At 42.0% G+C, this 23,999-nt stretch overlaps 1 protein-coding gene across 3 annotated transcripts; it reads left to right on the forward strand.

The window, feature by feature from the left end:
• The first annotated feature begins 1,445 nt into the window (after positions 1–1,445).
• CLCC1 (chloride channel CLIC like 1) lies at positions 1,446–23,377 on the forward strand. 3 transcript variants are annotated; one of them, XM_026484661.3, is made up of 11 exons: positions 1,446–1,550; positions 7,292–7,432; positions 7,815–7,916; positions 11,082–11,189; positions 12,956–13,177; positions 14,113–14,253; positions 15,616–15,709; positions 16,948–17,045; positions 17,320–17,466; positions 19,755–20,096; positions 21,485–23,377. In XM_026484661.3, exons 2-11 carry the CDS (start codon positions 7,304–7,306, stop codon positions 21,740–21,742), a joined length of 1,641 nt encoding a protein of 546 aa, XP_026340446.1. In that variant the 5' UTR covers positions 1,446–1,550; positions 7,292–7,303; the 3' UTR covers positions 21,743–23,377. The 3 variants fall into 3 exon arrangements, with proteins under 3 accessions (XP_026340446.1, XP_048076168.1, XP_057166398.1); XM_048220211.2 differs by lacking the exon at positions 14,113–14,253 and having other exon boundaries at positions 1,448–1,550; XM_057310415.1 differs by lacking the exons at positions 1,446–1,550; positions 7,292–7,432; positions 7,815–7,916 and adding an exon at positions 9,366–9,460.
• Positions 23,378–23,999: the final 622 nt, after the last annotated feature.

Raw genomic sequence — 23,999 nt, forward strand, 5'->3', positions numbered from 1 at the left:
AGCTATATTCATATTATGTAAGAATAAAGGGAATGGTCACTGAGAATAAAACATTTGAGTATATTTAACAATATTTTATGGGACACTTATAAGGTTTGTAATATTAATAAACCACCTTGTACTGTCTCAATTTAAATGATGTGATTATGTGATCATTCTTGTGGAATAATGGTTCATAAAAAATGCTATAGAAAAAAATGCTATAGAAATTCTATAAATACTTGTAAAGCTGCTATTGCCATTGTACCAGTATTAAAACGTGTTCTACCTTGCATCTTTTACTAATTTTTATAACAGGTTTTATACTGTTTCCATTTGAGAATCCTGTAAATGCTATGGCTTCATTAAACTGTTGCTAATCATATAAAAAAATGGTACAGCCACTGTAGAAAACAGTATGGTGGTTTTTAAATTTAAAAATAGAAGTACCATATGACCCAGCAATCCCACTTCTGGCTATATATCCCAAAAAACCAAAAGCAGGGTTGGAAGAGATATTTGCACACTCACGTTCATAGCAACATTACTCACAATAGCCAAAAGGTGCAAGCAACCAAGAATTCCATCAACAGATCAATGGATGAACAAACTGTGGCACACGACACAATGAAATATTATTCAGCCTTTAAAAAGGAAATTTTGACAAGTTACAACAGGGATTAGCCTTGAGAACATTACACTAAGTGAAATAAGCCAGCCACAAAAAGACACATACTTAAGTACCTAGTGTGGTCAAATTCATAGAGATACAAAATAGAATGGTGGTTGCTGCGGAAAGGGTGAGGTGGGGCGGGAGTGATGAATTATTGTTTAAATGGGTAGTTTCAGTTTTGCAGAATGAAAAAGTTCTGGAAATGGATGGTGGTCATGGTTGCACAATATGCTGTGATGACCCTGAACTGCATACTTAAAAATGGTTAAGGTGGTACACTTTGTCAGGTGTATTTTAATTTTAAAAAATTGTAAAAAGCAACATGCACGCCACGTGTACACTATACGCCAAATTTTAACACATTTTTATATTTGTTGCCAAGGACTCTTGTGTACACATCTCATTTCCTCCTAGTGTGTAAAACTCATCCTTTCCTCTTTGGAGAGTTTCCTGAAGTTGCAAGGCCAGCAGTTAAAGACAAAAACAGAACGAAATTTATTATTTCCAAAAAACCAGAGTGCAGCTCCTCCAACCCCCCCCAAAATACGACTGCCGTTGTCGTTCATTATACCCTCCTTAAATAATTATTGCAAAGGTTACACATTAGGACTTACAAAATAAATCAATACTAAGAAAACAAGTTTTGTATTCGTATATATTTGGCTCCCATGTAAGATTTCATTCGCAGACCGTTCAACTGATCAAAGTAAAGGAGACAGGGCCTGAAGTAAGCCAACGGAGCCTGGCCCCGCCCCCTCGGCGGGCCAATCAGTCGCGCTCCCGGGCAGGACGCACAGCTGCTAGCCGAGTGAGTCGATAAGGACGCGCCAGACGCCCTGCGCCTGCTGAAGCGCTCGACAGCCCCGCAGGCGGCTCGCCATCTTTCCCAGCCGGCCGGGTAGGTGTCTTTCTTACCGAGACGCAAGCGGGCGACCGGGCCGTGAGTCGGCGCGGTCTGTGTCTGCGGTGGGCGGGTTGCGGGTGCGGCCCCAGCGGGTTGGGCGGGCGGCGGCGTGGGCGCCGGGGAGGCCCCGGGGCGGGGGCCGCGCTCTCCCGGACTACGGTGGACTTGGCGGCGCTACGGGTGCCAAGATGAGCGGGCGACTGGCCGCCTTATCTTCTGGTGCAGCGCGGCTGCTGTCGCGTTACACGGTTCAAAGAGCGGCCTAGGGAGGGCGACAAGCAAGTGCCAAGCCAGACCCGAACGAACGCAGAATTTTGTGGGCTTTAGTTATCTCGGAAAACTTTACGCAGGATTTGAGCAAAAAGCGTCAGTGGAGCAGCTCGGATTTGGTTGGAGTGAATTTTTTTAAAACTCCAAATCTGATTTGAATGTAAAAAGAGATTCAGGTTTATGAGTGGGTGGTGAAAAACAACTCATATTTTGTCCGTGGCAGTGGTTATGAAAGTGTGGTCCCCAGATTAGCGTCATCATCCTCATCTGGGGAGTTGTTAGAGGTGCACATTCTCAAGTTTAAGAGCCCCCGCTCCAGCAAACTACGCATAGGGGAACGGGCTAAATTGCAAACTCCTGCCTTTTGTGCCGTGCATCTCCTGGGTTAATAAAGAATTTGACTCGTTAGTCTTGTCTTTCTCATACAGGTGTAATTCATCGAAACCATACTTTTTTTCTGTTTTGACTTGTCTTTCTCATACAGATGTAATTCATCGAAATCAGATACTTTTTTCTGTTTTGATTTCCACTCAGCTGGGACTTTCCTTGGAGATCTCAGTCTCTCTTGGTAGCTCTCCACTCAGTTTGTTTTCCTAATCTGTAAAATGAGGATAACCCGTACTACTTCCAAGAGTTTTTTGGAGAATTAAATGAATGAATGTATGTAACAGTGTTTGGCACATAGAAATCAAACACTATTTTTTATATATATACACACATACATACACACAGAAATCAAACACTATTATATATACACACACGTATACACACACACAGAAGTCAAACACTGCTTTATATATATACATACACACACATATACATACATACACACACTATAATTTTGATATTAGTGTCAAAGCCTGAAGCAGATGAGAAAGGTGATGAAAAAGTAAGAACTAGAGGAGAGATCTTATTAGTAACTGCCAAGTAGTAGAATCACGGGTGCCCCCGTTAAACTAAACCCACACAGGATGGTTACTTTTCCTAAAAACTTTGCTGCTCTGAGTGTGTGGTCTGTGGGCCAACATCTCTGCCATCATCAGGACCTGTTGGAAATGCAGAATCTCAGGCCCGCAGCGGACTTAGAAGCTGTTTTTAACAAGATCCCCAGCAGGTTTAGATGCAGTTTTGTTTGGAGAAAGTGTGAGATCAGCTGTAAGATTTCTCAACGAGTTCCAGCATTTAGTCAGTGATCAAGGGGATTTGGCAGGAGGACTTGAATTTGAAGCTGGTTCCACTTCTGCCTCACCTCCTGGTCGTCTGTCATTTCTTCAGTTCCTAGTTCTGGATAAGTTCTGCATCTGCTGATCATTATTGGAGATAGTAGCATAGCCTAATAACATGACTTTGTGGGAGTATTGTTAAAACAGCTGCTTGGAAAGTTTTTGGTTCATTTCCCTTTGTAGAATGCTCCCTATATTGCATCCCAACTTCCTGACACACAGTGACACTCCTGGCTTTCCAGTGGACCCTTTCACTGTCTTCTTGATACTGTGTAGTAAGGTGAACTCTGTCAGCTTCTCTTCTTTTTGCTTTAGGACCTTTCTTTCCATCCCTTCTTATTTCTGTTCTGAAGGAGTGTAAAATTTGTTGCCTCTGAAAAGCCTTTTCTATAGCCTTGATTTCATACGCTGCCGTCTTCTCGGAGCCTCTGCTCAGTTCAGAGACTCCCTTTATCACCTTAGTTCTTCCCTGCTTAGAATTAGGCTTCTCCCTGTCAATGGACTAAGCAATCCAATGGTTTTGTTTTGTTTTTTTTCCCCCATACTTAATTTTTTTCAGCTTCTCTGAAGTATTTTATATAGTTGACTAATGCCTCTTTCAAATTAAGCATCTCTTGGTTTCTACAAAGCTTGGATTCTGCTGTCATTTGTCTTTTTTTTTTTAAAGATTTTATTTATTTATTTGACAGAGAGAGAGAGACAGCCAGTGAGAGAGGGAACACAAGCAGGGGGAGCGGGAGAGGAAGAAGCAGGGTCATAGCGGAGGAGCCTGATGTGGGGCTCGATCCCATAACGCCAGGATCACGCCCTGAGCTGAAGGCAGACGCTTAACGACTGCGCCACCCAGACGCCCCTGCTGTCATTTGTCTTAACTGCCTTCTCTTGTGTTTGGGTCTTCTCAAGGTTTTATTCCTTAGATGACCCACTATTCAGTCATTCAGTATTTCTGTCTCTAGAGCACAGACAGGGATCCTAGGATACATTTCCCACCGTTATTGTTACTTAGTTTTTTGGTTTTACATTTTTTAAACATAAAAGTGGGGATTTTGGGTTTTTTTTTTTTTTAGTATCAGTAGTTGACTTCATTTGTCAAGATATTTGACCAGTTCCTTTGCTCATCATTGTTTGTTTTATTCACGCCTTTTCTTATTGAGGTTAAACTTCTTTAATATGTCAAGAGTCTATGGGTTGGAGACTTTCTTATTTCTTACTCTTTTTATGTCTGAAGAAATCTGTATTAGTTTGCTATGGCTGCCATAAAGAAATACCACAGACTGATGTCTTAAATAACAGAAATTTATTTTTTCTGGAGGGAAAAGATTCTGGAGGCTGGAAATCCAAGATCAAGGTGTCAGCAGGGTTGGTTTATTCTGAGGCCTCTCTCAGCTTGTGGGTGGCCGCCTTCTCCCTGTGTCTTCACATCATCTTTCCTCTGACCTGTGTCCAAATTTCTTCTTATAAGGACAGCAGTCGTATTGGATTAGGGCCCATGCTAATGACCTCATTATAACTTAATTACCTCTTTAGAGACACTTTCTCCAAATAGTCCTATTCTGGGGAACTGGGGTTTAGGACTTCAACACATGAATTTTAGAGGAGTACAGTTCAGACCATAATAGTATCTCAATTAGTCTTTCCCATTTAAAAAAAAAACCTTTTGTAAAATGTGAAATATATATACAGAAAAGTGTGTAAAATATAAATGTTCATCTTAGCAAATTATTAAAAAGCATACACCTATGTGACTACTTTCTAGATTAAGAAATAGAACACTGTCAATATCCCAGAAATCTTCCAGAGTTTTTCCCTCCTCTCATTCTTGATCTCAGAAGGAAAGATTTCAAGTATCATGTTTGCCTGTAGTACTCTATCTGGCAAAGTTTTCTTTTACTCCTGGTTTGCTAAGTGTTTTAGTCATGAATAATTTATCCTGTTTCATTCTTAATTTGGGGGGCCTTCTCTTTTTCTTCTTAATTTTACTATGTGTTTATCAATTTTTTTTAGTCATTTCAAAGAATTAGCTTTTGGTTTTATTTTTTCTGTTACAAGTTTGTGTCCTAATTTATTATTTTTTTTACTCCTGTTTATTTTTGTATTGAATCCCTTCAGTGGTTCCTTTTCAGGCCTGAGGTAGTTCCTGCTATGTGTGTACTGATCCGCGCCTTGCTGAAGACTCAAGGGGGACTGTTCTCGGACCGGTTCTCTGATGCAGACTGGATGTCCTGCACTTCAGTTCTGACACTGTGTGCCCAAGCTAGTACACACCCTCACAAGTTAAGGGCACAGTCCTATACAAGACAGCCTCCATGACAGGCACGCATCTTGGGGGCCACCTGCACTTGTGACCGACTGGCTATAGATTAGGGGGATCCCACAACCCTGTCAGGTTGGATAATTCACTAGAACGACTTACTGAAAGAACTCCCTGAAAGCACTGTACTCACAGTTTTATTAGAAAGGATATAGATTGGGATCAACCAAATGAAGAGACACACAGGGTAAAGTCTGTGGGGGAAGATGCAGAGTTTCTGTGTCCTCTCTTCATGGAATCCAGGGATGTCACTTTCCTGGAACATCCATGTGTCACCAACCAGCTACTCTGAGCCTCAATGTCCAGAGTTTTTACTGGGGTTTCAGTATGTGGGCATGTGCCGAGATCGACAGCCTGTGTGCCAGCGGGACAGCCTGACCAATACTGACTGATACGTGGCTCATTTCACGGTGTGTTGTGCCATTAGAATAAACAGAGCCTGCTGGGAGCACAGAGGAGGAGTGTGTGATAAGCCTGGGGTTACTTTCATTTTTACAGCTAGACTCTAAACCCAGGGCTTTCTCACTTGGAAATTCCCTCACCGGATTTTCATTCATATGAAGTATAAGACAGGCTGTCCAAAAGAACTTCTGCGATGATGGAAATATTCTGTATCTGCCCTGTCTGCTGTGGCAGCCACTAGCCCCCCGTGGGTGTTGAGCACTTGAAATGCAGTTAGTGTGAATGAGGAACTGAACTTTTAATTTTATTTAATTTTAATTAGTTTAAAAAGCCACATATGCTTAGTGGCTACTGTATTGGACAGTGTCGAATAGAGGCGGTATTAAGGTTTGAAATGATTTGACAATGTTTCTGCAGAGGCTTAGATGAAGCAAGTTATTTTCTCTGAATGTTTTGGGAGGTCAGTCACCTTGTTTAAATGTTAATTTTATACATTTCTAATTTTCCACGTGTTAAAAAAAATTTGGGGGGAGAGGGTTTGGTTAAATACCTCTTTTTTAAAGCAGTTTTACTGAGCAATGATTCACATACTATACTATTCACTCATTTAAAGAGCACAGTTCATGGGGCGCCTGGGTGGCACAGCGGTTAAGCGTCTGCCTTCGGCTCAGGGCGTGATCCCAGCGTTCTGGGATCGAGCCCCACATCAGGCTCCTCTGCTATGAGCCTGCTTCTTCCTCTCCCACTCCCCCTGCTTGTGTTCCCTCTCTCGCTGGCTGTCTCTATCTCTGTCGAATAAATAAATAAAATCTTTAAAAAAAATAAAAATAAAGAGCACAGTTCAGTGGTTTTTAGTATATTCACGGGTACATGCAACCATCACCAGAGTTTTAGATCATTTTTCATCACCTCAAAAAGAAACCCTGTACCATTTAACTACCGACCGTCTGTCCTGTTCGCAGCCCTGAGCACCTACTAATTTACCGTCTGTCTCTGTAGATTCGCCTGTACTGGACATTTCATATAAGTGGGATCCTCTGCTCTGTGGTCTTTGCTGCCTGGCTGCTTTCCCACAGCACAGTGCCCTCATGGTTCACCCGTGCTGTAGCGCGCGTCAGTACTCCATCCCTTTTTATGCCTGGTCATCTCCCATTGTATGGACATGGCACATTTTAGTTACCCGTCAGTTGATAGACATTTGAATTGTTCCTCCTTTTTGGCTGTTGTGAATAATGTGGCCATAAACATTTGTGTACTAGTTTTTGTGTGGGTATGTGTTTTCATTCCTTGGGTATAAACCTCGGAATGGAATTCTGAATCCTATGGAAAGGTCCTGTTTTCTTTTTGTCTCAGCTTGAATACATGTGTATGTGTTTAAATGTGAATACCGTTTTACTGAGTATTTTTATTTCAGTTATTCAGAAAGAAAACATTATCTTAGCACTAGAAGGAAGTAGATAGTTTTTGTTACAAAACCATTTCTTCTAAAAATAATTATATTTCATTATGTCTATTAAAATTTTCTTTAGCCTTCATGCAGGATGCTGTATTCTCTGCTCCTTTGTGAATGTCTGTGGCTGATAACCGGTTATGCTCATGATGATGACTGGATTGACCCCACAGACATGCTTAACTATGATGCTGCTTCAGGAACAATGAGAAAATCTCAGGTATTAAAAAAAAAAAATGCATGTGGGTGTGCTTAAGAAATTTTTGGTTCTGTAACGGAAATAGTCTGCTTCTGTTACTGTTTCTCACAGAGCTTCCAGAGTCAAGAGTCATGTACCAACGACTAGTAGGCATGTAGAATATCCCCCAGACCCCACCTGCTTATTTCTATGTTGAATATGAATGTCAAGTCCGTTGAGCTGCCAACTAACTTGATTTTAGTTCTTAGCTAGAATATAAATTTGAGACACTTTTTTGGTTGTTCAACACAGGTGAAGAATATAACAAAGTCATAAAATGATGAAGTCAAATTTTAGTCTTCATTAACTTTAGGTTATTTTCACAACTGAACAATAAAGAAATAACATCTCTATTTTGCTTTAGGTAAAATATGGTGTATCAGAGAAAAAAGAAGTCAGTCCTGACTTGTCACATGCAGATGAATTGTCGGAATGTTACAGCAAACTTGATTCTTTAACTCATAAGGTTTGAATTTTTTTTAATTAATGAATTTTATATTCATAGTATGTTGCTCTGTTTCCTGTCTTTGCCAACATTCTATGTGTTTCTATGTATGTACTGTACAATTTATATATACTTTTTAGTTACTCTAGCCTTCTCTTTCATTACTCTGGCCTTGCCTTTTTTTTTTTTTTTTAATATAGTGCTTTTATTTTCCTCTAATAACATTTAGCTCACCATGTTGTAATTATTTCTTTATCAGACTGAACATTTCTTGGGACAAGGAATATATATATATTTTTAAGATTTTATTAATAGAGATAGCGAGAAGAGAGCATGAGTGGGGAGGAGAGGGAGAAGTAGGCTCCCCGCTGAGCAGGGAGCCCGACATGGGGTTCGATCCCAAAACCCTGGATCGTGACCTGAGCCAAAGGCAGGCGCTTAACTGACTGAGCCACTCAGACGCCCCAGGGACAAGGAATATACTGTTTTCATTTTTGATTCTCTATCACCTTTCATAGTGCTGGTCATAGTAGACTCATGACAAAGGCAGCCCGTGAAGAAATGGGCCTGTGACCACCTGATGAACATAAGAATTACTCTTGCAAATATGAGGGATTATTATAAGTTAGTGTGTGTACGGTAGCTATTCCTTCATTTATCGAGTCCTTTTATTTGTGTGGCTGAAGTGGAGTTTATGAGAAAGGAAATAAGTCAAGATTGTTAAGGGATTTGAATGCATGTTGTGGGGTGAGAACCAGCCTCTTGGCTGGGGAGGCTGTCAGCTGGTGGCCCAATGTGGGGGGCCCCGGAAGGAGAGGGGCGGCAGAGATCCAGCAATGCCGACTGCTCCAACGAGGCGGTGACAGGTGCTGAAGAAGAAAGTGTTGGATTTCTCCAAGGTGGAATAGGCAAATTTGGGTAGCTGAGGGAGGAGGGAAAAGGGATAGAGTGAAGGAGGGAGGTTTCCAGCTTGAGAGACTGGGAGAGCTTGTGAATGGAGATACGGAGATCTCAATTCCAGACACCACTGTGGTTCTTAAGGGTGTGAATGCTGTCTCACCCACCTAGCAAAGAAATCCTTGGATAAAACTTGCCTCAGTTTAACTGTGTTTTGTAGTATCTTGAGCTTGTTTGGCTGCACGCTAGGAAATACAGAAATTTTTCATTCCATTCTTTGCACCTTGGGCTCAGCACTGTAAAAGTATGATTGATAAAATGGAGTCTTGAGTCCTCGTTTTACAAAACAGACTCAGGGCGCCTGGGTGATGTAGTCGGTTGATTTCCACTCAGGTTGTGATCTCAGGGTTGTGTGATCGAGCCTTATGTCAGGCTCCATGCTCAGTATGGAGTCTGCTTGGGATCTGTCTCCCTCTGTCCACCCCCAAAATAAATAAATCTTAAAAAAAACCTCAAAAAACCCAACCCCCCCTCCCCCAAACCCACCACACACAACATTCTCTTACAGGGGCGCCTGGGTGGCTCAGTTGGTGAAGCATCTGACTCTTGATTCCGGCTCAGGTCATGATCTCAGGGTGGTGAGATCAAGCCCCATGTAGGGCTCCATGGTGAGTGTGGAGCCTGCTTAAGATGTTCCTTCTCCCTCTGCCCCCCACCACCCCCTGCTCATGCTTGCTCTCTCTCAAAAATTCTTTTAAAGAGAAATTTAAAAACATTTGTAAACCTTGCCTACAAGTGGAGGAAACTGCCTTGTGACTTTTCAGGGGTCCTTCTCTCCTAAGTCTGTGTGTGACAGTCGTCATGTTTATCATCTGAAGCCCATTTCAAATGCTAACTCATGGTTCATACTCATTTAGAAAATAAAAGTTGGTTATCACAGGTGCTAATGTTGTAAGATATGCACTACGCTCACTCAGCAACTTGACCACCGTGGTGTTTGTAGAGCTCAGTTCAGAAGAAGTCTGTTTGGGGGCGCCTGGGTGGCACAGCGGTTAAGCGTCTGCCTTCGGCTCAGGGCGTGATCCCGGCGTTATGGGATCGAGCCCCACATCAGGCTCCTCCGCTATGAGCCTGCTTCTTCCTCTCCCACTCCCCCTGCTTGTGTTCCCTCTCTCGCTGGCTGTCTCTATCTCTGTCAAATAAATAAAATCTTTAAAAATAATAATAATAAAAAAAAAAGAAGTCTGTTTGAATGATGAATTCCGTGCTGAGGGGTTGCCCCGTTCAGACAGTGTGGAGAAGCAGTGTTCCTGCTCTCCGGACGTAGCCTGCAGAGTGGGGGTGATCCATCATTGGCAGGAAAAAGTAGTAAAAGACTGAAAGTAATATGCACATTCAAGAAACTCCTTGCTGTGCTCTTCATCTTCTGGCTTCATCTTTTATGTTTCTCTATCTCTGGTTTTTCTTTCTTCCTTTCTTCCTTTTGTTCCTTTGTTCATTGAATCATTGCTTTGGGATTGGGAAGAGGCAGGTTGTCCCAGATGATCTCCTCTTCCACATCTCTGCCTCCTTGCTTCACGATCTTCAGCTTTAAAATTGCTAGAAGTCAGGGGCTCCTGGGTGGCTCAGTCGGTTAAGGCTCTGACTCTTCATTTCGGCTCAGATCATGATCTCCGAGTCGGGAGATCCAGCCCCACCTCTGGCTCTGCTCTCAGAGTGGAGTGTGCCTGAGATTCTCTCTCTCACTCCCTTTGCCCCTCCTGCTTGTGCGTACGTGCCGTGCGCTCTGTCTCCCTTTCTCAAATAAAGAAATCTTTAAAAAAAAAATTGCTGAAAGTCAGCAGAAAAACTGCCAGTCAGGGCTCAGTGCTAGATCCGTGCTCGTCCTTTGTTGCCTACGTGCCCTTTGCAAAGAGAACCCGCAGAAGGTAGGAAGTCCTACATTTTCTTTTTTCTTTCTTTTTTTTTTTTTTAAAGATTTTATTTATTTATTTGACAGAGACAGAGACAGCCAGCGAGAGAGGGAACACAAGCAGGGGGAGTGGGAGAGGAAGAAGCAGGCTCCCAGCGGAGGAGCCTGATGTGGGGCTTGATCCCAGAACGCTGGGATCACGCCCTGAGCCGAAGGCAGATGCTTAACCGCTGTGCCACCCAGGCGCCCCTACATTTGCATATAGTTGATAATTGCAAGCTCCTTACCTTGATCTTGATGGGGCCACTAGGCTAGAAACTTGACCCTTATGTGAAACTTTGATGCTATCTAATGTTGAATTTATTCTGTGATTACAGATCGATGAGTGTGAAAAGAAGAAGAAGGAAGACTATGAAAGTCAAAGCAATCCTGTTTTTAGGAGATACTTACATAAGATTTTGATTGAAGCCAGAAAGCTCGGACTCGTGAGTGTTGGTGTGATACTAATCAGTGTGGTGGATGTTTTCATTATTTATTAATTTCACATTGGGGGAGGTGCCTTAAATTTGCTGTTTGAACTTCACTAAACAGTTGGAAATTTAATACATTCATGACTTGGCAGGGGAATTCTATGCTGGCCCTTGTTTTCTGCCGCTTGCACACTTTCGTATTCATATGATGTAAGAGCATTCTGTGCTGAGAAAAAGAACAGTGTGCTTTAAGTAGTTCCTTCCCCCACCTGGAAGCTTTGTACTGTGGCGAGGGCTGCTTCGTAGATTTGCATGTCCTGTGCATATTGTTCATAATTAATGTTGCGATTCCATTTCTTAGAGTCCTTGTTTTCACTCCGAGGAGTCAAACCGTCAAGAAAACTTAAGGGGAAGGAGTGTTAGATGAATATTTAATAATCCCATCTTATTTTGGAAGTGAAAAAGCAGATGTCCTCATACGTGCACCCTTTAATTCAAGTCTTACAAGTATGTGTGGGATGAGGACCCAAAGCCAAAAAATTCCTATGATGGAGATAATTAGCAATATTTAGTTCAAGTTTTTTTTGTTTTGCTTTTTTTAGTTCAAGCTTTTTTAAAAATAGTAATTGATGACTGCTTTTTTACGTTAGTGATGACTTGTGATGTTACATGACAGTTTTTTTTCTGATTTTATATTTGCTTTTATACAAGTATATTTACTCTTAGAGAAACATTTTTCTGTTTGTGTTAACTGGTTAATGAACGTAAAATGTTTATAGTGATTTTGTTAACCTGAACTCACGCTAATAAAGATAGTTATAAATATCATGTTTGTTCATGGAAGCTCCAATTTGACTGCTTTTTGAGATTTTTTTTTTTTGATTTGTATTACTGTGTGTTTTAGGCTAGTTGAAAATAAAGTCAGCAAATGGAAAGTCGTAAATGAATCAAAATAAGCAATTGATGCTCACTATTTGTGGATTCCATATTTGCGAATTCGTGTACTCACTAACCTTTTTTTGTAACCTCAGAGTCACTGCTTGCGGAGTTTTGCGCCACTCTCGGACACGCACAGAGCAGCAAAGCATTTGCGTTGCCTGGTGTGTCCGTTCCCAGCTGAGGCTGAGCAAGGCCGTGTCCTGCCGTCTTGTTTCAGCTCTCAGACTATAAACAAGTACTTTATCATGGTTTATTTAGTGCTACGTATTTCACACTTCCGTCGATGTTGTTTGGCTCCCAAGAGGAGTGCTGTCTAGTGCCTCTGAGCCGCGAGAAGGCTAGGATGTGCCTTCCGGGGAAAATAGCCGTGTTAGATAAGCTTTGTTCGGGCAGGAGTTACGGTGCTGTTGGCTGTGAGTTCAGTGTTAATCAAAAATATTAAATAAGGTATCTTTAAATAGAAACACATAAACAGGTTATGTATTGACTGGCTGATGAAAATGTCTTGGTAGGAACGCAACCGCCTATTTCCTGTAGGAGCCGTCGTTCAGGTATTTGTTAACTAGTGTCTGAGGTGACGTCATAGAACAAACTCTTGCCAACAGTAAGAATCAACTGTATTTTAGTAAAATGCACAGTATCTTATTTGCATAGAGTTCTATAATGTTTGAAATGTTTTTCACATGCAGGATCTCCGGTGTTTGTGCGAGACAAATAGGTGGATAGTGTTACTCTTATTTTATACGTGTGAAATAGGAACCGCATATATATTTAGTTCCAAATCGGCTTTTGTCTTGAAGTGTTTTCTTTTCTGTTTTGTTTTCTGGGCAAATTTAACTCAGCCTGAAGAGAACAAAGATGATATGCATTACGATGCTGAGATTATCCTAAAAAGACAAACCTTGTTAGAAATACAGAAGTTTCTCAGTGGAGAGGATTGGAAACCAGGAGCCCTGGATGATGCACTGAGTGATATTTTAATTAATTTTAAGTTTCATGATTTTGAAACCTGGAAGTGGCGATTTGAAGACTTCTTTGGAGTGGATCCATATAATGTGTTGATGGTAAGATGGGACAAGGGGATATAAGTAACAGCTCATTTTTAAAAATGCTTTAAAAACTCCACCATAGAGCGCTCTCACACTGTGGGTGGGCACGCAAGCTGGCGCAGCCACTCTGGAAAACAGTACGGAGGGTCCTCAAAAGGTTGAAAATAGAGCTACCCTGCGACCCAGCAATTGCACTACTGGGTATTTACCCCAAAGATACAGACATAGGGATCAAGGGTCACCTGCCCCCAATGTTTATAGCAGCAATGTACACAATAGCCAAACTGTGGGAAGAGCCCAGATGTCCATGGACAGATGAATGGATACAGAAGGTGTGGTACATATACAATGGAATACTCTCAGCCGTCAAAGAAATGAAGTCGTGCCATTTTAACAACGTGGCTGGAACTAGAGGGTGTTATGTTAAGCGAAATAATAAGGCAGTCAGACAAGTATATCACTGATGTGTGGAATTTAAGAAATAAAACAGAGGATCATAAGGGAAGAGAGGAAAAAAAAAAAGATGAAACCAGAGAGGGAGACCATAAGAGACTCTTAATCACAGGAGACAGACTGAGGGTTGCTGGAGGGGAGGGGGGAAGGGGGATGGGGTAACTGGGTGATGGACAGTGGGGATGTGGGGACAGTGGGGCCTGTGATGTAATGAGCACTGGGTGTTATATAAGACTGATGAATCACTGACCTCTGCCTCTGAAACCAATAATACATTATATGTTAATTGAATTTAAATAAAAATAAAAAACCCTCTACCGTAATTATGTTAAGAACCTGTGTGAAGACACTTCTGTATCGATGACCATACGGCAGAGTGGCACAGATGCTGTTGCATATTTGAGGCCAGTTTGTTTGTTTTTGTTGACGATTATCATTTTTCGGTGGGGAGGATGGCTTGGCAGTAACCCTGCTCTCCGCTTCTTCCTGTTTTCGAGGTGCTTCTGTGTCTGCTCTGTATCGTGGTATTAGTAGCTACCGAGCTGTGGACGTATGTGCATTGGTACACCCAGTTGAGACGTGTTTTATTCATCAGTTTCCTCGTCAGTTTGGGATGGAATTGGATGTATTTATATAAGGTATTAAATAGGTGGAAGGTTTTCATATTTTTCAGTGTTACTTCATAGTAACAAGACCACAGTGCATTCGGAGTAGTGTCTAACCTTGCCTCTGCTGAGGGGTGGAGGCAGTGATCAGAGATGCTGGGGGGCAGGGGGAGACACTGGCAGCCGCTCACCTGCCCCTGGTGTTTTGGGTCCCTAACCGGTTTGGTGCAGGCCGAATTTTCATTACCCAGTGGTGGCATCTGGGGGGCTAAATCTAGGTGGATGCATTTTTAAAAATTTTATGTAGGTAGTTTAGGGTATGTCCTTTTATTCTTTGCCAGAAAGGATATCAAAATGTTATTTTTTAAAAGTTAGGTTATTTTCTGACTATGAAAGTGGTATATTGATGGTAGACGATTTAGAAAAGATAGTTATACAGAGAAATCTGATTTTTTAAAAAAGATTTTGAGAGAGAGTGAGCGAGTGTGAGCAGGGGGAGGGGTGGAGGGAGAGAGAATCCTCCAGCAGACTCCCCACTGAGCCAGGAGCCCCACGGCGGGCTCGATCCCAGGGCACCAGGGTCATGACCTAAGCTACCCAGGTGTCCCAGAAATTTGATTTTTTAAATTACCTATAATTTTGTCACCTAAAGGTAATTGCTGTCAGTATTTTGAGGTACTTCTTTCTGATCTTTTTTAATACATTTTAATTCTTTCACAATTGGGATCATGCTGAATATAGAAAGTCAAATGAAGCACTACTGTTCCTGTCGAAATAGCATGAAGGACAGTGTTAGATCTTTGTAGCAGGGTGAGTCAAGTAGCAAAATATTTTTGATGAATTTGGTTAAAGCATTGTGATACATCCTTAACCTTTTGCTCTAAGTTCTAAGCTTCTAGAACTAATTATTTACAAATTAAAGGCAAAAATTTTGGTTGAATATTGTTATCTTGGCGATTTCCCTCAGGGCTTGGGTATATAAAAAATGTTATCTTTATATAGGCCACTTGTACTGAAAACCATCCAGAACAAAACACCATTTTATCGTGAATCGTGAAGGAAAATGAGAAGTAGTCATTTAATATATATATTTTTGGGTGTGGTATGAATTAGATTTGAACTAATTTTTTAAAATAATCTTTTTTAGTACAAAGATTTGCCTTTCTCATCAAAATTACTTACAAAGAAGGCAGCTGTATTTCCTTACCCTCACTCGTTGCATGAGGACTGTGCTTTGCCACGAGTGGAGAAGAGCTGCTATTTAAAACTGTTTTTTCTTTTAAAAAACTGACCAGTCTGGTGTCTGGTGAAGACACGTTTTGAAGTCGGGTTTGGCTGTGTAGACATAATCTTCGTGTTCGCAGCCACTCACGGCTCCCTTTTGGTGTTGGTCAGCTCGCGTTCGCACAGCATCAGGCCGAGGTTGCCAAGATGGAGCCGTTAACCAACGTGTGTGCTGAGAAGATGGACTGGCTCGGAAGCCTCTGGGGTAAGGTGTTGCGCTGGGCCTCATTCTGAATAGAATTCCCGGGAAGGAGAGAACATATTAGTAATTACAGAGAAATGATAAAATGCTGGAAGGAGGCCTTCCGTGACTGAGTGTTCAGTGTCAGAAGAACATGCGAGAAGAGTCCGGCTCAGACCGTGACTCCTGTGCTCGTGAAGCCTCGCGGGCAGGGAGCGGGAAGTGCGTCGTGGCCGGCTCCCGGCTGCCGTGTTGCTGCTGTCTCCGCCGCTGGCCTGCGATGGGGACGGTGCTCACCCTCTGTCAAGTCCTCAGGGAGAGTGCCTGGCGTTCCAGAAGTGAGTCAGTGTTTATATGAATTAATATCCATCTTAGACTTACTCTCCTTATACTGACTTATGAAGTCTTATGTTGTAGCTTTATTATACATTTTTTTTCCTAAGAGGAAAGTTCTTTAACTTTTTCCCCCTCCCAGACTGTATACACACTCTCACTCCTGTTGACCGCCTTTAGTTCTGCATATCTAGCAATACGAATGGTTTAGTGTCCGACGGCGCTGTATAAACGCGAGTCCGTAAGAACTGACCCAGAATAGAATCTCCACAGATTGTACAAAACAGGGTGTCCACATTCACGCGTCTCGGCCTCGCCTCCTGTCTACAGGGCACAACCGAATGCCTCCACTAGCTCAGGCTGGTCGGTAATGTACAGAAACCTGATTTAGGAATATTGGGAGAACTAATGTCCTTTTTTTGGGTAAAATAACGGATTTTTTCAACCGAAATTTTCCTGAGATAATTCTAGATGCACAGGTGGTTGTAGGAAAGAAAACAGATCAGTGTTACCCTTTCCCTACTTTCCCCCCAGTATAAAGTCTTACACAACTATACCAGTGCGCTATCCCAGCCAGGATATCAACTTGCAGAGAATTCAGCGATCTCAGATTTCCACGGTTTTACTTGGATTCATTTGTGTGTGTAAAGAACAGTTTTTAATACTTAACGTTTTAGAAATTTTTATAATATATAATGTTTTATCTACATAGACGTGTCTACTTTGAAGAGATTTTTAAGACAAACATTTTGGACATGAGATGAAAAATTTTTAAATACATGTTACAGGGAGTCTGTTTGTACAGCATTTAAAATTGGTTGGTGGTGGGGACAGGGACGAAACCAAAATGTCTTATTTGGAAATGAAATGGGACTTTTTTTTTTTTTTTTTTTTTTAATGACTCCGTGTTTGTCTGTTTCTCTAAATAGAATTGTTAAGAAGTTCATGGACCTATAAGGATGACCCGTGCCAAAAATACTATGAGCTCTTATTAGTCAACCCTATTTGGTTGGTCCCACCAACAAAGGTATACATATAGAATACATTTGTAAAAATTATTTATACAAAGTCAGTCGAAAATCTCTTGTATTTATGAAAAGTTGTTAGTGTTTTTTACATTCGTTTTGCTGATGATAAACCCTTGTTCTAGAAAAAATACTTCCATTACATAATGATTTTCACATTAAAAGCATTTTAATTTATGAACATAATTTTGGCCCCAGTGCACAGTGAATTTCGGCTCATTCTGTGTGCTCAGTCCTTTGAGGGGAAAACTGAGTTGCTGTTATCTTTTGTTTTAGGCACTGGCGGTTACTTTCACCAACTTTGTCACGGAGCCATTGAAACACATTGGGAAAGGAGCTGGTGAATTTATTAAAGAGTTCATGAAGGAGATTCCCATATTACTTCACATTCCAATGCTGATCATTATGGCGTTAGCTGTCCTGGTTAGTATACAGCACGGTTGACTGTTAACAGCACTTGTAGAAAAAGGCAATTCTAAAACTGAGACTTTTTGCTGTTTTAAATCAGGCTAAATTTATGCTTAACGGTATGAAAAGATGATTTTTAAGTGATACAGATATATTTATACTTACATGTATATTCCTTTAAGCAAGGAAATATTCTCAAGTTTGATTGTAGATGTCATGGCAGTGACTTAGAATAATATTTTTCTGAATTCGTTCCTCAACTTGGTGAATTAACATACATGAAATCAATTGTTCTTGTCCTCTTTGAGAAGGGGGGCCTTCTTCTTTCAGTCTGAGTTTTTGCAGCACTGAGAAGGGAAGAGCATTGGCTTTTCCACAGAACCAAATCGAGATGTGGAAGAAGGTGAGTTATTGAGAAACAGTTGGGGGATCAGGAACAGACATTTATTAAGACGAAACATTATTCATTCTTCATCCGTGGTCTCTTCAGCTTTTTTATTGTTGATTTTCGGCCCTTTCCTTAATAAAGCAGTTGTCACATAAAATGTAAAGAACCCAGATGTGCCGTGGGAAAAACCAGGTTTGCATTTGTAAAGAAATTAACCTATTTAGTTTATGACTTTAAATATTTTCAGCATTTACTTTCTTTGATGGGTGTGAATATATACAACATAGGAGCAATTATCAGACAATTAGTACCTTGCAATTTAAATTATTAAAAAAGATTGTCTTGCCTAAAGATACAGAATTTACTACACTTTATTCACTTTGAAATTGTTCCTGTTTTGGTTTTGTTTTTTGGCTTGTGATTATAGGAGTCAGGTTTAGGGGTATGGTTTTGTGGGAGACGTTACTTGTGTAGTAGTGCAGATTTTCCTTGATTTATGATGGGATTATGTCCTGATAAACCCATTGTAAGTTGAAAATATCATAAGACGAAAATGAATTTACTACACCTGGCTTACAGGACATCGCAGCTTAGCCTAGCCCACCTTAAACATGCCCAGAGTGCTTGTGTTAGCCTGCAGTTGGGCAAAATCATCTAACACAAGCCCATTTTATAACAAAGTCTCAAACATCTCACATAGTTCATTGACTGTTATACTGAAAGTGAGAAACAGAGTGGCTGTGTGGGTACGGAGTGGTTCTGAGGGTAGGGTTCACCCTCGAGACCCCGTGGCTGACTGGGACTGCCCTGCCCAATATCACCAGAGGATTGGACCCCAAATCATCAGTCCAGGAAAAGATCCAAATTCTGAATTTGAAGTACAGTTTCTAGCGAATGCACTGTCACTTTCTCAGCATCGCGAAGTCTAACACTCGTAAGTTGAACCGTCATAAGTGGGGGACTGTTTGTATTTAGTCTTTGAAACTGAAATTATAAGCAAAAACCCATCATCTCCTGCTTCATCTGCCTAAGGAAAGGACTTTTACTGTTTCTGTCTTTAAATAGTTTCTCTAGCACAGCAATTTTTGAAACTTTGTTTTTTAGGACCCTTTTGCCCTCTTAACTGCAGACCCTAAAAACAAAAAACAAGAACCCCCCTCCCAAAAAACAAAGAAAACTGAAGATCACAAAGAGCTCTTGTTTATAGGGGTTTTATTTATTGATATTTACCATATTAGGAGTTAAAACTAAGAAAAATTTCAAATGCAAGTCTACACAGTGCACGAGCCATCAGAGTGAGGAAGTCATTCCAGCCCCTGATGAGTCCACCGTACACTCGGGAAGAGTAAAAAAAGACTTAGGTCTTTGAAGTATGAAAAGGTTGACCTCACAGAGTCCCTGACCCCCCCTTAGGGGTCCCCGGGCCACAGTTTGAGAATTGCTGCCTAATTTTTCTCATGAAATGGGACTCAAAGCCTGTTGAATTTTAGTTGTCACTAAAGCCAAGTTTGTATTTGTAAAAAAGTTACTCTACATGAGAATGTGTAATGATGTAACTCTAATTTTTAGCATTTACCTTATATGGTGAGTGAAAATCGACAGCTGATGAGCAGTTATCAATTAGTACCTTCCAATTTAAGTTTTTAGGTTTTAGCCAAACTGCCCTTGTTACAATTCAGTCAAAATGTGTTCAGCTGATTGAAATGTCTGCTTAACACTTAGTGATTTCTCACATTTTATTGGCTACTCTGGCCTCATACTAATCAAAACAAGAGATCGCAAATGAAACAGCCGTGAAATAAACATGTTTATGTCTCCAAACAGCCATTAAGTCACGCTAGGTAATTTTGTTAGCACCCTGAATAATTTCGTTGTAAGTCAGCCATTAAATACTCTGCATCTCTTTTCCTTCTAGAGTTTCTGCTATGGTGCTGGAAGATCAGTTAATATGCTGAGACATTTAGGTGGTCCTGAGAGAGAGCCGCCCCGGGCGCTGGAGCCGGGTGATAGAGGACGGCTGCAGGAAGTTGATAATAGACCCCATGGTGGAGCAGGTGATGCACGTTTCCCCTATAGAGGCCACATCAGCCCCTTTGAGCAAGGCCCTTATGACAGAACGTATGAGGGTAGAAGAGATGGTATGAGAGAGAGAGCTGTTGACTTGATACCTAGGACTGGCAGCAAGAGCCCCGAAGTGCTCCGGCCGTGTGATGTACCGCAGGCAGAGGCGAGCGCGCGGCCCGAGGTGGTGCCCTGTGTAAGTCAGCCATTGTTTGTTTCGCCGTCCCTTCGTGCTGGGCCTGAGAGCTTCTGGGTAGGCGTTTCTTCTCTGGTACCTTCCACGGTTAATTATATCATTATTGATATAATTGTTTACTCTCTCTTCTCCGGTCAAAAGTTTGGCTTTCTCAGAACTAAAACGAGATTTTTTATGTTAAGTGCTATTTAACAGTAGTGAGAACAGGTGGTAATTCATATGAAATTTCATAGGAAACCAAGTAATCGTGACTGAAATTTCTACCTTTGAAGAGCTCAAAGTCCTCACTGAAGGCCCAGAGCCTGGGGGAACCTGCAGGAAACCCCTAAAAGCTCAGCTGGGTGCAAGAGTGGGCGGGGAGAGGTCACACACCCCGCTTTCCCAAACCTTTGGTATCACTGGCTAGACTCTCTGCTTTCTACCTGCAGAATGCTGAGGGGCTTTTTCTACCTTATTGGCCATTTAAAGGGACATTTCCATTTCTGTTTGAGAGAGGAATTGACATTGTCATTTGCAAAGTTTAAGTTGTAACTCTAAACCTTGGAGAAACAGTTGTGAGCACAGTAGAATCTAGAAAATTAGAATTCCTTCCCATGGAGTTTCTTATAAGAATAAACGTACCTGCATACATCTAAAAAATTTTCAGATGTTCCTTTCAGCTTTAATAGTTAATGGTAACGCACCACTCCTCCCACATCCTCCAGGGTCTCCTCTCCCTGAAAGGGAAAGCTAGTTATCTCGGTGGCCCAGGGCTTCCTTGATCTGCCCACAGCCCCCTTCTGTTAGTACAGGGATTTCTTCTCCTCCTGCGCTTACTCTCCTTCAGCCACAAGGGCCTCCTCTCTAGTCCATGAATTAGAACATTTTTACTTGCTGTTCCCTGTCTAGAATGCTGAAATGTGGTTCATTTCTTTAAGCCTTGACTCCTGTATCACCTTTCAGACTACCCTCATTTAAATAGCAGTCTGACCCCAGCTTGGTACTTTGTTAATTCGTTGCTTGATTTCTCCCCGAGCTAAATGGAAGGGTTTTTGTTGGTTTTGTTCCTGCTGTATCCCCAGTACCTGGAACTGAACACAGGCTCAATAAATATTTGTCGAATGAATTATTCTCACCAGGCAAGAGGAGTTGGCAGTACTGGTCACCAGCCCTCTTGCCCTCCCCTAAAGCTGGGTCACTAGACCACCTGGCATATCCTAAGCGCCCCCACTCCGTGCACGGTTCGGTTGTGTGAGGCTTACTAACGTTTACATAATTACAGCCCAGCACTGGAGCTGGGACTTGAAAGAGTTGAGAGTTTGATACTGATTTGCGTAGGAACTTGTTAAACGTGTTTGATGACTGAATCTTCACAGTACGTTAAACAATTAAAATGTCATTCTCTACAGCATAAATTACCTGTTCTGGATACAAAGCCCAAAGAGTTTGGTGGAATCCAGGGGGAAAGCACACCACCAGAAAGCAGTCCTGAAAGCAGCCTGTCTACTAGGCCTGTCTCGGGCCCAGACACCTCAGAGAAGATGGAGGGTTCACCTGCAGAGGAAAAGGCCCAGCTCAGGACTGACGTCAGAGGCAGCCCAGAGGAAGGCAGCGCGTCCAGCCCAGCCTGCTGTGGAAAGGATCCCGGGAGTGGCCCCCGGGGCTAGAGGAGCCCAGACTCGGAGCACGGCTCAGAGGTGGTCTTTGGGTGTTGTCAAGTACACTCTTCACAACCATTTGCTCTTCTCTACGAATACTCTGACATTTACTCTCTACAGGTGCCAGCGTAAACATTAGTATTTTAATTGACCATCAGAACTAACAAATACACATGTATTTCTGTTTAGTCTTATCTTTTGTGTGATCTCATTTTCGTATTGAAACCTCCTGGAGTTTGAGGTGTTAATTTGGGAACAGGATCTCACAGACGGACGTACGGCAAGCCTCACCGATTTCAAATAATTAAGGAGGCCAGTGTGAATCGGGGGACATGGAAAAATAAGTTTTAGGGTTCACACGCATATATAGGAACCAACTAGCCAACGTGCGTGTTGCCCAGTGGACGTCCTGTGATAGCTGCTTCAGTTAATTTGTTAGTTGTGCGCTGGATTCGATATGTTTCCAAAAGTGGTGGGTACTCGGAAGCCATTTTCAGGAAAGTCCACTGTAGTCAGCGCTTCAGCGTCGTAATGCATCACGGAGCCTGCGTCCCCTTGTCTCCGCCGAGGCTGCCCAGCTCGTCGTGGCTTCGTCGCTGCGGATCCTGCCTCCGTCGCTCAACTCTTCGAGCGCTGACCGGGCCGCTTCCTTGCCACCCCGCTTTACCCTCAGCTAAGACGGAACTGACGGCGGCCGGGAGCATTTAGTTACCACAACTCGTTAAGTCGGTGATCTTGGTTTTACGTAGTCGGTAGACGGAGAATAGCTTTCTCTTTCCCCACCAAATACAGACTTTACACATTGGTTGGGTACATTGTTTTTGCTAAACAGCATAATCTCTGTATGTCCCTGGTTAAGTATAAAAAAAATGCCATTGTCAATGAAGATTTTAAAAAATTACCTCAGCCAAGAGGAGGTAAAATTTATTATTATTTTCTAGTTTAATACTGCAAACATCTTTACTACTTCATCAGAAAGGTAGTTCTTTCCAGAAAAGGCAACAGGATTTTATTCAGAAATTTGCAACACAGTAGGTATGGAACAAACGAACCAATGCAAGGATGCCTGCGGTTTGGGCAGATCTGTGAGCGTCGATGCGTGTGAAGTCTTCCCCGAGGCCAGACCTGTTCACGCTAATTGGTAACTATGCGCCCAGGGTGGTAGCTGTCCTCTGAGCTGTGACTGGATTCTGAAGAGCAGGGAAGGCCTCAGGTGACAGACTGTGACAGTGGAGTTAATGCTGTTCGAACTCCTGACTTTTTATCCATCCAAAAATGAATCTGTAAAAAGTGCAGAATGTCGTCTTTGTGTTCTTTCATTACAGATACCCGTGTGGGGACGCGGCCCGCGCTGACAGCTAGCGAGGCCACATTCCTAAAAGCCTGTTGCATGATGACAGCAGCTTAGGGAAGACGCTGAAGCAGACCGAACAGATCGAGGCCAGTTTATAACTTGGAGAAACAGACTTGTTTATTGTCCAGCCCATATTTATTAGAATCCAGGATTTTAGCAACAGGCTTTTAGGAAAATCAGAATGGAGGTAGACAGCTTTTTAAAAGCTGTGTTTAAATGGAATAGATAATGTTGAATGTTTACAGGGTCTAAGAACTGTATACGCAAAATAAACACTTATTTTTACATTATTGTGACTTGGTATGCGGTCTTTGCTCATTGAATATGCTTGTAAGAAAAAAACCCTATGAAACTTGTGTGCAGTTTTTAAAAGGATGCTATCTAGGACGTGGTAGCCTGTAGGTAATACGCAAGACATAAGATGATCCAGGTGTTAACTGAGTGCTTTTGACAGAATTTGATCTTAGAACCAAGAATAATTTTTTTTCCTGAGCCTTTGATGTGATTCCATATTGAGTATCTATCTTTCTGTTTTATTTTTGTGAACGTTGGCCATGTGGAGAAGTGGTTCTCACTGCCCACCACATCACCTGAAGAATTTTTAGGAAGAACAGAGCCCCAGATATCATCATCCCAGCTGTGCAGAATCAGAAGCAACCAGAGGTGAATGAGTTGCCAACTTGTTCTGGGTGTGGGCATTTGTGTTCTAGAATTCACCCTCAGACGAGGCTCTGTCCCATCCTTGCTGTCTTCTGCCGAGCTTACTTTATGTCCTGTCCTATTACGTACCCTTGTAAACTATCTTCAGTTTCTGGGAGGGAGGGGGAAGCCTTAGTGACCGCTGCCCACCAGATCAGGGCTTAACTTACATCTTTCATACTTAAATTTTGTGAGTTTTCATCTGTTTTCTAT

Source organism: Ursus arctos, unplaced genomic scaffold, assembly GCF_023065955.2.
Source record: "Ursus arctos isolate Adak ecotype North America unplaced genomic scaffold, UrsArc2.0 scaffold_12, whole genome shotgun sequence".
Classification (NCBI taxonomy): Eukaryota; Metazoa; Chordata; class Mammalia; order Carnivora; family Ursidae; genus Ursus; species Ursus arctos.

What these genes read in the sequence shown, in the direction of transcription:
- CLCC1 (XM_026484661.3), top strand. Translation starts at nt 7,304, where the DNA reads ATGCTGTATTCTCTGCTCCTTTGTGAATGTCTGTGGCTGATAACCGGT. An exon ending in AAGCCAGAAAGCTCGGACTC is followed by an intron (nt 11,190 to 12,955) that starts GTGAGTGTTGGT and finishes AATTTAACTCAG; the next exon opens with CCTGAAGAGAACAAAGATGA. An exon ending in ATTGGATGTATTTATATAAG is followed by an intron (nt 14,254 to 15,615) that starts GTATTAAATAGG and finishes GGTGTTGGTCAG; the next exon opens with CTCGCGTTCGCACAGCATCA.